Consider the following 13,992-nt stretch of genomic DNA (forward strand, 5'->3'; position numbering starts at 1 on the left):
TTTGTTATTTTCAACTGCTCTAATGGAAACATACTGTATGAGTCTATTCTCTCAAATATTCCTCACGACATACTGTATCTTAATAAATGTAAGGTTACATAAATTAACAATGTAATTCAGGGGTTGCATGGATGAAAAAAGGTCTAAAACAGTGGGTTGCACTGAACGAAAACAGTTTGAGAACCACTGCTATAGTGAATCTAAAACAGTGGTCAATACAGCTCTGAACATGTAATGAAGGTAGCGTGGTTAGCAGGGCTGATGAAATGAGCCAATACATCAACGGAACCTCTCCGTTTTCTAACATTTGGACAGTTAATCATGTTTGATGATTTCATTTCAATGTCCAACTGGAGCAGCAGTGTGAATGGTGTTTTCCTTTTATGACCTTCCAGTTCATAATGGGAATGTAATGGCTCTTTAATGGTGTCTTTAGCTTGAATATATTACTCTGTACGGGCATGCGATGAAGCACTAGTTGTCATTCACAGATGGCACTCACATAAAACATGCACATGTCGTGTTGTGAATGCAAGTACTGCCATCTATGGGAACGACTTGCTCAAACGACAAATCAGTCAGCAACCATATATGGGCTCAAAACGGGGAAAGGATAAAAATACAGATACAGATATCCAGTTGTCCAGAGACACCAATCCAACCTATATGCCCGTATATGAGCATTTCAATATACAGCAGGGGTCTTCAACAGGGGGTCCGGGACCCCTAAGGGGTCCTCAGAGTTACTACAGGGGGTCCTCCAAATCTTTGTGTGGTAGAAACTTTTTTTCCTCCTTTTTTATATTAACCACTAACCCTGTAGCGTCCATATTCTGAGAACTTTAGCCAGAAATAGCAGATCTACAGCTGCGAGGCGCTGTGTGCTTGTAGATCTGCTATTTTCAGCAAATAACTTTGGTGTAGAGGGGAAAAAGAGCACACTAAGTACAGAGTGAAAGGTCAAGTTTTATAAGTATTGATGGTTCAAGTGGTTAAATATCTGAAAACACAAACTGACATGAATCCAAAATACACTGATGATTGTGCCGTCAAACGATGCAACTATATGGAATCTATGAAAATGTTGTGGGGGTCCCTGCTTCATCTCTCTCTCAGCTAAGGGGTCCTTGGCCTGAAAACGTTGAAGACCCCTGATATACAGTATGGGCATGATAATATCAGTGCTCTCTGATTCCCAAACAAGGCTATTTGGTAAGGGTGCCGGAAAAAACCGATATGAATCGATTATCGGTTTCAACACTAGCGATACGGCCGCATCGATGCGCGTTTACCAGGATCGGTCCAAATCGCGGCCGTATCGGTCGATGTATCGGTCCTAAAGTAATTAATCGGATTAATCGGATTTTAGCATTAAATAATTAACCTGCTGTGAAATTCTGAACTTACTTACTCATCGTTTACTGTTACAAATCATTACTTCAAAAGTGAGCGCTCTGCTAACACAGTCAGTGCTGCAGTGCAACGGAAAGAAAAAAAAGAAAAAGCTGCCTGCTGCTCTGTCCTCCAAATAGAGCTGGGTTTCTGCGTACTGCAGTCACTGTCCTGCGGGAAGCCGCAGATCTACAAGCCCACAGGGTGTTGCATGTGGATGGGTTGTAAACTTATAGATCTGCTACTTCCGATGCAGCGTGTATGACGCTCGCATGTGCGACACACAGCGACTTGTAAACAAACCAACAACGTGGTAGTTGAGTTCCATCACTATGGATTCATTATTCCAGTGGAGAAACGCAAGTTTGGATTTTATAAGAATGCGACAGTAATGGATTGGATTATAACACTTTTCCCAGTAGAACCCGGTTCTACTAGAACCATCAGAAGTCCCCGCGCTTGTCGACAGCAAAGGTAATAATCACAGCATCAGCTTTTATGGCAAAGGGCTACTATAGAGTATTGGTTTTCAAAGTGGGGTCCGGGGACCCCCAAGGGTCCTTGAGGGAGTTCTAGGGGGTCCTCGGCGAAATGATAGGAACCAAATGGACCCTTGGGTATGTGTAACTCAGGGGAGTGTACAAATGGAACCAAATGGACCCTAATGAACCCTTGGGTATGTGTAACTCAGGGGAGTGTACAAATGGAACCAAATGGACCCTAATGGGTCCATTTGGTTCCATTTAAACTTAAGACAGCCTGATCCATGTCAAACTGGGGGTCCTTGACATTGATTTTTTTTAGAACTACTGCAGTAGAGCCATAAGATAACAAGTAGACATGATGTGTGCCAGACTTCAAATGTTGCACTTAGCCTACTTTATACTGCTGTTGTAAAGTGGATCTCTTTGAAATGATCTTATTGACTGAATAACAGCAGGCTCTTTTACTAGTTTTATTTGGTGATCTGATCTGTGGCATTGCTGAGGATTGATCTGATCTGTGGCATTGGCGAGGATGTATTTTTTCAGTGTTATTATAGCAGCTTTGCAAAGTACAATTATTGCACTGTACTGAAGCCTGAAGGGCCAGGCCTTTTGTGTGTTTGTTTTATATTTCTCCACCTGACCAACTGTAACTGCTAAAGTGAAGTTCTTAGAAATGGGTGTGTGAGACAGATTTTCAAACCATGTCAGTAGGCTTTGTAGTTTACATTAATTATTTTTTGTATCTACATGTCTGTGTCTATTTATGATTTGTCATCCATCTTTCTTTACAATTTTCTGTTATTCCATGGTCTTTTATGAGATATTCATTATTTGAAGGTCAGCAATGCTACTTTATAGATTATAGCTTCTTAATTGAATGGAAAATTAATGTTTCATTAAACGTATGTATCAGATCACACCGTATCGCATCGAATCGTATCGAATCGCATCGAATCCAATCGAATCGCATAAAATTTCACAAAATCGAAATCGTATCGAAATCGTATCGAAATTGCACCGTATCGAATCGTATCGAATCGTTCTGTATGTAAGATGTATCGTCTCTGAATCGAATCGTTGCCCATGTATCGGATACGTATCGAATCGCCTTGTAAGGGATGGATACACACCCCTACTATTTGGGAATCAGCTAGAAATCAACTAGAACAATATAAAGTGAGGGCAACCACAGTATAGTACTTGTCTGACTTTATTCCTTCATCTTTCTAGTTTCAGCATATATGCTGTTTTTTTCCCTTAGCTTTTTTGTTAAATGCATATATAATTCATGAATACAACCGTAAAAGACTAAGTGTTAACATAAATTGCTACATGAAATAGGCCAGATGGCTCCTCCCACTCCCTCTCTCTCTCCCCCTCTGCCTCTCTCACACACTTAATTTTACTGTAGTTAGTATGATCAAGTAATTGTCTATCATTATTTTATGCTTTAACTATTGAAAAATAGCAGATATACAAGCTCACAACGCGGCACTGAGTGCCGCACTGCGAGCTTGTAGATCTGCTATTTTTGAAAAATCGTGGAAATTAGAATTTTGACCCGATTCTATAAGTGTCTTTTGAATCCTTCTAAGGCTTTTTGAAAAATCTATGTTTCTATGTCAGCAATCTGGCCAGCCATCGTCAAAGAAAAGGTTCTTTTCCCTCAACTGGAGCTCAGCTAGTCTGTTCTTGAGAGACTACCATGTCAGGACTTTTCATGTGAAGGACCCCCAAACTGATATTTATTTGGCCACGGACTCCCATCACAAAATATTTAGTTCCAGGGACCCCCCCAGAAGCAAAATTTGAGTTACAAATGTTCGCTTTAAAAATACAGTCAAAGTCAAAGATTTGCACACATTTTCACGACTTTTTAAAAATTAGCAGATCTACAAGCTCGCAGTGCGGCTCACAAGCTCGGTGTCGCGCTGTGAGCTTGTAGATCTGCTATTTCTCTATAGTTAAAGCATTCAATACTATCAGGCCTAAATGGTAAAAAAAAAAAAGAGACAGTTGCCCAACAGCAACAAAATAAGATGTTCGCTATAAGGCTATATAGCTCTCCTCTTGGAAAGCCATAACACGTCACCCTTCCTGCACAGAACAGTAGGTTTGGCTTAGTTTGCACTTTCAGGACTTCTGTATAAGCTATTACAAGACAAGATGTACTGTACTGTGGGTCTTCTGAACCTCAGTGTCCAGGACAGTGGAGAGGACTCACACAAACTGTGTTTGGTTGCCATCGCGCCATGAAGACATCTCTCTGTCTCCCTGTCCCATCACTGACTGTTACAGCTGTACAGCATACAGTATTGCTGAGCTGGACGGAAAGCCTGCCTGGAGGGCTGACTGGAAGCAGAGGAAGCCATAACCACAGTGGACTTCAATGGACCTCCTGAACAAGAGGCGCTACAGCAGAGAGTGACATGTTATTCCTAGCCGGGCTCCTGAAGAGGGGAGGTGACACATTAAAAGACCTTAACCTTCAAATACCTGGAACACGCCCCTATTTGCGATAGATTTTAACCACTTTAACTGTTATTTTATGCTTTAACTATTGAAAAATAGCTGATATACAAGCTCACAGCGTGGCATTCGAGTGCCACGCTGTGAGCTTGTAGATTTGCAATTTTTTTGAAAAATCGTGAACATGTGTGCAAGTCTTTGAATATCTCTGACCCGATCTTTGACCCGACTTCTAAATCCTTCCTCTAAGTCAGCTGTTCTCAAACTTTTTTATGTCAAGGACCCCCGAAATTACAGCCATTTGGCAACGGACCCCCATCTCAAAATATGCTGTTCCAGGGACCACCCAGAAGCAAATATTTGAGTTACAAATGTTCGCATTTAAATAGATATATTCAAAGACTTGCAAAAACAAATCGTGATTTTTTTCAACCAAAAAAAATAGCAGATCTACAAGCTCGCAGCGTGGCACTCGGTGCCGCGCTGTGAGCTTGTATATCTGCTATTTTTCAATAGTTAAAGTCATAATTCTAGGCCTAAATGGCTTAAAGGGGCTGTGAGGAAAGCTGTGCCAGCAGCAGCAGCATGTCGCCAGCGGTCCGGTTTCACAACCCAGATACCTTTTTTTGCCCCTTTTTGGTGTGACAGAACGAGTCAGACAGACAGCGTCCCCTCCCGTCAGGTGTCCCACAGCCCAGCCCAGCTCTGCTCCAGCCAGGCAGCTTATCCGTGTAGAACATGCTGTTTCCACCATGTGCTTAATGTCCTGAACAAAGCCTGTGGCTCCGATGTGGCCCTTTGATGGCTGACTCCACTCGCTCTCAGCTCGTTGCAGGCTCTCTCTCTGCCGTCGATATTCTGGGCATGTCGTAATAAGCAAACGTTCAGCTAAAAAATGGGCAAACATATTAAGCTCAAAATGAGGCTTGTAGAACTGCTACTTTTGATGCTTTTGAGTAACACTTTAGTAGTCCATTAATCTACAAATAAATACAAATAAAATATAAATATATACTGTATATATTGTGATAAAAACACTCACGATAATCGTCACGGTAATTCTTCACTCTCCAAATCTACCAAATCTATTAGCCAAAAAAAATTGTCAATCTACAAGCTCACAACGTGTCGCAACGCAAACGTTCCGCCCCAGGATAATGGATGTTGTTCGCAATAATAATCGTAAATCTCAATTTCTTTGGTCACAATAATCGTGACATGACATTTTCATATCGTCCCACAAGTACAACAGATATCATCTCTGTCGGGTTGGAAACATCGTGTCTCCAAAACTGTTACTTTCCAGGATTCAAACAAGTCAAACGTATTATATTTAGGACTGAGGCCGATTAAAAAAAAAAAAAAAAGCCTTCTAAATCATTACCCTCGTTTTCGGAAACATCAAATCGTCATGCTGTCGGGCTCCAAGATTAACATCGGTATGTTTTTTTCGTAAATTAAAGCCCTACTTCATCATACAAAAGTGTTGCACAAAAGTAGTGAAAAGAGCAGATCGACTGTTTTTCACTATTTTATATCGTACACTAGTATGATCAACTAGGTTTTATTTACAAATAAAAACACAAATAGTTAGAATATGGAGATAAGATAAGATAAGAAATGTGTATTTTGCATCTGTACTAGTGTTTTTATAAAGCTTTTATACTTATGTTTTTTCTAAATGTAATAGATTAAGTGTCAACCTTTAATTAGGGGTGTTTGCTATTACCAATTCTCTTTGATGTCAACTCTGCAACCTCAATTTCAATTTTGTAAATGAGCTGTAAATCAACAGCAACAGATGAAAAACACCACAGACTGAAAACACCACAATTTGTCCTAGCTTACTCCTTACATAAAGAAAGTGTCTCAGACCTACCCACTTTCAGCAAATTAACACTTTGAAATAGTTTAATCATTAAATTGCCATAATAGCAAAGTGATTAGCTGTGAAAAGGTGTTAAGTGTTAATTAGTTTGCTAGAGCCAGCCTCTGCTCTAGCACTGACAGCAACTGTAATATCAAAGTCACATTTTACTTAATGGAACGTTGGAGCTGGATCGGGACAAAACATGTAAGCTCGACTGCTGGGGAACGTTGCCCGATCCATCAAGCTTGAGAATGTGTGCTTCACAGTAGGGATGGGACGATACACGATATTATCGTGATAAAAAACACTCACGATAATCGTATTGTGGAGATTTAATTTATCGTGATATCGTCCTCCGTCATGCACTGGGATCAATTCACCTTTTATTTGCAGAGCTGCATATCCGGTACCACTTAAACCCTCTTTATTTGGTAAAAGGTATTTATAATATACGTACTTGATAGTATTTTTTTCACTCTCTATCAAATGTCTTTGCCAAAAAATAGCCGATCTACAAGCTCACAACGCGTCACAACGTGACGCGTTGTGAGCTTGTAGATCTGCTATTTTTTGGCAAATGTTCAGCCCCAGGATAATGGATTTTGATTATCGTGATAATATCGTAAATCACAATTTCTTTTGTCACAATTATCGTGATATAAAATGTGCATATATCATCCCATCCCTACTTCACAGGCTTCCAATATATTATGATCACTGACGCAGTAGGTTATAGTTTTGTTTTTTCAGGGAATCAAGCACAGCGATAATTCAGGTGAATTATCATTCACTACTATGTTAGTGGTTCCACGTGCCCACGTCAGTCAGATGGTTTCTCCAGGTTCAACCTCATCTCCCTTCATTCCCATTCGCCAAAAAGCCAACACACTCACGCCCTCATTACCACAGGTTCAATTAGGCTGTCTTTTTACCCTACAACGTTGTTGTGCAGCCTGTCAGCGTTCAAACTCTCTCCACCTCCCCGGGTGGCCGTGCTAATATGGATCCCACATCAGTTCCTATTATGTGGATTGTACTATAGGGTTGTGTGTAAACGACCCTGGAGGTCACGTTTCTTCACTCTGTGAAGCTCCAGTGATGTCGGAGCGGCCGCGGTGGTGGTGATCCTCCGCCAGACGCAGTGACCCACGCAAAAAATATCGCCAAGGTCGTCGTTGCGTTTGTTCTGCGTTGTGGTAAACCACTTCCACGCGGCAGAGCCCTGGCGTGCATGCAGGAGATAGACACCTGTATACGCTATCTACGCTGTCTAGTGTGTTTTGACTGCTACAACAATTACGTCATAGCAGCCGTCCTGAAAATCGTCAAGCTTAAATTGCGGAGTTTATTTTCTTCACAAATGAACGCTCAAGCCCTTTTCAAATTCACAGACATGGCTCCAAGGCAAAATGCGCCAATGTAACATCCGGCTTAGCAACTAAGTAATGTCAAAGGGCTACCGTCAACTCGCGGGAGAAGTAGAGAGGAGTATACGTGAGCATTTACCCTGACAAGAGTTCCATTCACTCTGATGTTGCACTTTTAAGTGGCTTCGGTTAAGATGGTGTCTCAATGCCTAAATTGTTAATCCAAATGTAGACAGATAGCCAATTAGACGCATTAACATAATACTCCACAGAACCACAGTGGAAGCAGGAAATAGTGAGATATGAGAGCTACGGCTGCATTGAGTTAATATGGCTGCCTGCCATAAGGTAACGTAGCGTGGTTGAGGACCAGGGAGGTGTCCATATGGTCAGGGGCGTCACAAGGGGGAGGAAAGTGGTTACTAGGGCCCAAGGTGGAGGGGCCCTAGTAAATTCAGCTATTGAAAAATAGCAGATCTACAAGCTCACAGCGCGGCACCGAGTGCCGCACTGCGAGCTTGTAGATCTGCTATTTTTGAAAAGTCGTGAAAATGTGTGAAAATCTTTGAATATATGTACTTTTTAAGCGAACATTTGTAACTCAAATGTTGCTTCTGGGGGGGGGGGACCCCCTGGAATTTTGTTCCAGGGGGTCCCTGGAACAAAATATTTTGTGATGGGGGTCCGTGGCCAAATACATATCATCCTGGGGATCCTTGACATGAAAAAGTTTGAGCGCCACTGACATGGAAACATAGGTTTCTTGCAAATATTTTCACGATTTTTCAAAAAATAGCAGATATACAAGCTCGCAGCCATTTTCAATAGTTAACATTCATGAGGGGGGGGGGGGGGGGCGCAGTGAATCCTTGTACCCAGGGCCCATCATTTGGTGTGACGCCCCTGCATATGGTCCACGTAAACCCAGCATCTGTGTGTGTGTGTGTGTGTGTGTGTGTGTGTTAGAGCTGTCAGTTTCCCTCTAAAATCCCATTCAAATTTCATTCATTTATTTTTATACATTTTCGAAAATAGTCAAATATTTTATATAATATATAATTATATTAAATAATGTATAACTGTACAATAATAAACACATAATATGTGCGCATATTCAGACGCTATAACAGGCTGGGAAAAATAAAGCTAAGCTACAAGCCCTCACCACATTGCATCATCGACGGGTTGTGGGCTTGCAGATCGGCAGAGGCGTGGCTAGCTTCTTTAGCTTTATCTGACACGGACAGCGTTTTAACAACGGTGCCGGGTGTCACACACACCGACAAAGTGCATGCATGGAGGGATTTGGCTATGGCATAACTTTCTGTGTGCACTGCAGCGCATGCCATGCACTAATAATTAATTGTTGATCATTTGTGACTCTTGATGGAAGCATTTATTTTCGCAATGGGATTTTTTTTTTGTACATTCAAATAGTAATTTAAGTATTCGACTCTACTCCATTTCTTTAATATTCGAATTGTAGTCGAAAAACGAATTTCATTCTGACAGCTCTAGTCTGTTTGTGTGTGTGTGACTTCCTGAAGAGCATTCACATGCACGGTGTTACAGAGAAGTGAATCTGGCACGCCTGGAAGGCTCCCGGTTCGATTCCCCAGCTCCCCCATGGCTTGTGTTAGTGTCAACGTGTCCTTGAGCAAGTCTGACTGAAGTCCCTGACTGCTCCCTATGAAGCGGGTTGGTTTCCTATCCCATCAGCATATCAATGCGCGTGTGTGTGTGTGTGTGTGTGTGTGTGTGTGTGTGTGTGTGTGTGTGTGTGTGTGTGTACGTACGTGCGTGCATGTGTGTGAGAGAGAGAGAGAGAGAGAGAGAGAGAGAGAGAGAGTGAATGTGATGCACATTGTAAAGCACTTTGGATAAAGGGCGTTGTATAAATGCACCATTTAGCATTTATTTTACCATTTGAACAGGCGTATGGGAATGCATATGTAAGCAGGCAGGCATGTATGGAGGCGTGTGTACGTGTGTTTTATTTGACCTTTATTTATACAGGAGAATTCCCATGGAGATACAATATATATTGAGGGAGCCGCGCACGTGTGTGTGTGTGTGTGTGTGTGTGTGTGTGTGTGTGTGTGTGTGTGTGTGTGTGTACTAGTATTGTGAGGGCCAAATGTCCCCATAAGTATAGTATACTATAGTAATATGAGGAATAGACATCGTTGGGAGGTCCATTTTACACAAGCAAACATATTTTTACAATTAGAAATAGATTCAGGTTAGGATTAGAAATAGTAGAGATTACAGGTTTAGGGATTGTAATTAGAGTAAAACATGATTCATACATAGTTGGTGTCACTCCCCCGACCAAACAAATACAAATAAATAGACAATCTACAAGCATGCAATGCGTTGCGAGCACATAACATCTGCAATTTCTCGGCTCTAGGCTTACAGTCTAGGCTTACAAGCTGCCCAAGAAAAGCATAAGAAATGTCATCCTCAAGTGATAGTCCTCACAAGTATCTATCTATATACAGGGTACATATGAACACATCGCCATGAAAGGCTCATTGTCTAGGATTACTCACGTGCTCCCGCACTAGGACGTGCTCACATCACCACAAGTGCTGCCTGACGTCACGTCACATCGCTACATCGCCACGCAAGGCTGATTGCCTATTGTCTAGGACTGCTCTCGTGCTTGTGCACGCAGCTCACACAGCTCCTCCAACTGTTTATATCAGCGGTTCTCAAACTATTGGTCACGAAACTCGTGACCCAAAGGGGGGTCGCGGGAAGGTGCCGTTGGGGTCCCGTATTGGAGCCGACACTTTCACCTCAGTACTGTAGTACATCACCACAACGCAAGATTGGACACGACATTCGGACACGTAATGTGAGCGCACCGAGCACACGTCGCAAACTCTAGAAATTTGCTTCTAATACAAGGGTCTTCAACGTTTTCAGGCCAAGGACCCCTTAGTTGAGAGAGCGATGAACAAGGGACCCTCACAACCTTTTCAGAGATTCCATATAGTTTCATTGTTTGACGGCACAATCATCAGTGTATTTTGGATTCATGTCAATTTGTATTTTCAGATATTTAACCACTTGAACCGTCAATACTTAATAAACCTGACCTTTCACTATGTACTTAGTCTGCTCTTTTTCCCCTCTACACCAAACCTCTTTGCCAGAAATAGCAGATCTACAAGCTCACAACGCCTCGCAGCGCGAGGCGTTGTGAGCTTGTAGATCTGCTATTTTTGGCTAAAGTTCTCAGAATAAGGACACCAGGGTTCACGTGGTTAATATAAAAAAAGGTGAAAGAAGGTTTCTATCACACAAAGATTTGGAGGACCCCCTGTAGTAACTCCCAGGCCCCCTGTTGAAGACCCTTGTTCTAATAGTAACACAAACGTGCGCTGTGTGTGCGCGTACCTTCTTGAAGAGCAGCGAGTCGTCCTGCTGCTCTGCGTAGACGGAGGTGAGGCGGTAGTGGTTCTCGGTGGTGGGGTCCATCTGGTAGCCGGTCAGCATGTAGCACACGGTGCGGAACTCCTGGATCTTCATCTGGAACACCTCCTTCAGCCGCCGGTTCTTCAGCTCAGAGCTCTCCAGCTGCTTGCGCAGGTCTGCGGGGTATAGGGAGGGGACGATAAGCCATGTTACCGTTTATCGTGAAAAAGAACACTCACGTAATCGTATCGCGGAGATTTAAAGGAGCTATAGTCAACTTTTTCTTGAAAAACAGATTTTAAAATAATATAAAAAAAATAGGCTTCATTTATGTGTTTCTATTAAAAAATGACTGCAAAAAGCGTAAAATAATGATAAAATAATCATTTTGGCCATTGTCAGACCGACACTTTGTTTACATTCTAGTCTATAGACTAGGATGTAAACAAAGTGTCGGCCCTAAAATGAAAAAGTTGACTATAGCTCCTTTAATTTACCGTGACATCGTCCTCCGTCATGCACTGGGATCAATTCACCTTTTATTTGCCAAGCTGCACATCCGATGCCACTTAAACCCTCTATTGGTAAAACATACTTATACTATACGTACTTGAATACAGTCTTTTTTTTTCACTCTACCAAATCTCTTTGCCAGAGAATAACCGATCTACAAGTTCAGTTATGTTTTCATGTATCATTTTCAATTATATTTCAATTCCTAATGCAACTTATATTACATCACAGAAGGGTTAGATGGCAGTGCTCAATGTTTAACATCATGAACATGAACCCTTGTCGGCAAAAAGTAGCTGTTCTACAGTGCATGTTCACACGCTTGTAGATCAAATATTTGGGGTGGATGGAAACGCTGTGCACGGGGGAAAACATAATAAGGGGGCCTAATAGTCTCAACAACTGTTACTTTTCAGGACTCAAATTCCAAAACAGCAAAAGTACCAGCTCTAACAGTGCAAAGTGCAAAATCTGCTACTTTTGTTTGGCGCTGTAGTATGATGAAGTAGGGGCATTACTTTACCCAAATCACAAAAAGAATTAACCCATTTAGGCCTGAACACAATATGACGCTAATATTTTATGCTTTAAATATAAAAAAAATAGCAGATATACAAGCTCACAGCGCGGCAAAGAGTGCCGCGCTGTGAGCTTGTAGATCTGCTATTTTTGAAAAATCGTGAAAATTAGAATTTTGACACGATTCTATAAGTGTCTTTTAAATCCTTCTAAGGTTTTTTGAAAAACCCTATGTTTCTATGTCAGCAATCTGGCCAGCCATTGTCAAAGAAAAGGTCCTTTTCACTTAACTGGAGCTCAGTTAGTCTGCTCTTGAGAGACTACTATGTCAGTGGTGCTCAAACCTTTTCATGTGAAGGGCCCCCAAAATGATATTTATTTGGCCACGGACCCCCATTTCAAAATATCTAGTTCCAGGGACCACCCAGAAGCAAAATTTGAGTTACAAACGTTAGCTTTGAAAATACATATATTCAAAGATTTGCACACATTTTCATGACTTTTTCAAAAAATAGCAGATCTACAAGCTCGCAGCGCGGCACTCGGTGCCGCGCTGTGAGCTTGTATATCTGCTATTTTTCACTGGTTAAAGCAGTCAATAATTCTAGGCCTAAATGGGTTAAATAGTGAGATGAAGAGTCTTTTTCTACCCGACAGAGAGACGCTATTAGGGACAGTATGACACACAGAGATACTTGAGATGCCGAAAGCTGACTCACTTGAAACGTCCCTGACTGACTCACGCAGCAATTCAAAACCACAGCTCTGTGTATGGAATAATGTAGAGGCCCGCGCTCCGCTCTGCTCGTCTAATCATTAAGGGTTTAGAAACACTATTAGAAAGAGAGTGGTTAAATCACTCAGCGGCATCTCTCTCTCTCCGTCTTCGTCTCTCTCATCTCCTTTTTCTCTCAGCCGGCGGTGAGGATCAGAATCGTGACTTTAGGAGGGAGGTAGTGAGGTACAGGGATATACAGGAGTGGAAATCAAGATCTGCAAGCTCAAAACTTGTGGATCTGCAACTTTGGATGCTTTTTGTGCAGCTGTTGTATGATCAAATAGGGCAAGGGTATTCAACTGGGGTCCTCAGAGTTACTACAGGGGGTCCTCCAAATCTTTTTGAGATAGAACATCTTTTCTCCTTTTTTTTATATTAACCACTTGAATCCTAGCGTCCATATCCTGAGAACTTTAGACAAAAATATCAGATCTACAAGCTCACAACGCCTCGCACTTGGCAACGACGTTTGGCGTAGATGGGAAAAAGAGCAGACTACTGTAAGTACAGAGTGAAATGTAAAGTTAAGTATTGATGGTTCAAGTGGTTACCGGTAAATATGTATCTGAAAACACAAATTGACATAAACCCTATGAACAGGTTGTGGGGTCCCTGCATCATCTTTCTCTCAACTAAGAGGTCCTTGGCCTGAAAACGTTGAAGACCCCTGAAGTAGGGCGTTAATTTACAGAGTTTTCTGCCCAGCAACAACGATGACGGCTCCTGTTTGTTCCTCAGTGGAACAGAAGGCCAGGAGGTGGCAAAGAGAGCACAGCCTTCATCCTGTAATAACAGGGAGTACAAATGGCTCATCATCATCGCCTGGCATTAACAGCTCAGGTTTCAAAGCGATGGGAGTGATGTTGTTCACCGTTTAAAAGCTACACTGCAAGAGCTTCAGTTTACTCAATATATAAAAACTGTACCCTTACGGATCCATTTGGCTCAATTTTCACACTCCTAAGCACTTAAGCCCTATTGTCGCTGTGGGGTAGAAAACTCTTCTTTTTTCTTTTTCTTTAAGCAGTGGAACAGCGCTCCCGATGGATAGCTTTGTGTGTCTCCGTCATGCCCTGTCCCCCTGTCCCGTTCAGCATAAATATCTGCAATACTGCTGGGTGACCAGAAGAGGGCTCTGTTGTATGGCCTAGACACACAAGTACTGTACTG

General features: G+C 42.0%; 1 protein-coding gene across 2 annotated transcripts in view; it reads right to left on the minus strand.

Annotated features, from left to right (window-relative positions):
* mad1l1 (mitotic arrest deficient 1 like 1) overlaps positions 1-13,992 on the minus strand; it is a 187,982-nt gene that overhangs the window by 61,419 nt on the left and 112,571 nt on the right. For both annotated transcript variants that reach the window (XM_080722022.1, XM_080722023.1), the window contains exon 17: positions 10,995-11,188. In XM_080722022.1, the coding sequence (XP_080578148.1) occupies positions 10,995-11,188 (194 nt within the window). The remainder of the gene's footprint in view (positions 1-10,994; positions 11,189-13,992) is intronic.

This window comes from Nannobrachium achirus (genome assembly GCF_963921795.1).
Source record: "Nannobrachium achirus genome assembly, chromosome: 3".
Taxonomy (NCBI): Eukaryota; Metazoa; Chordata; class Actinopteri; order Myctophiformes; family Myctophidae; genus Nannobrachium; species Nannobrachium achirus.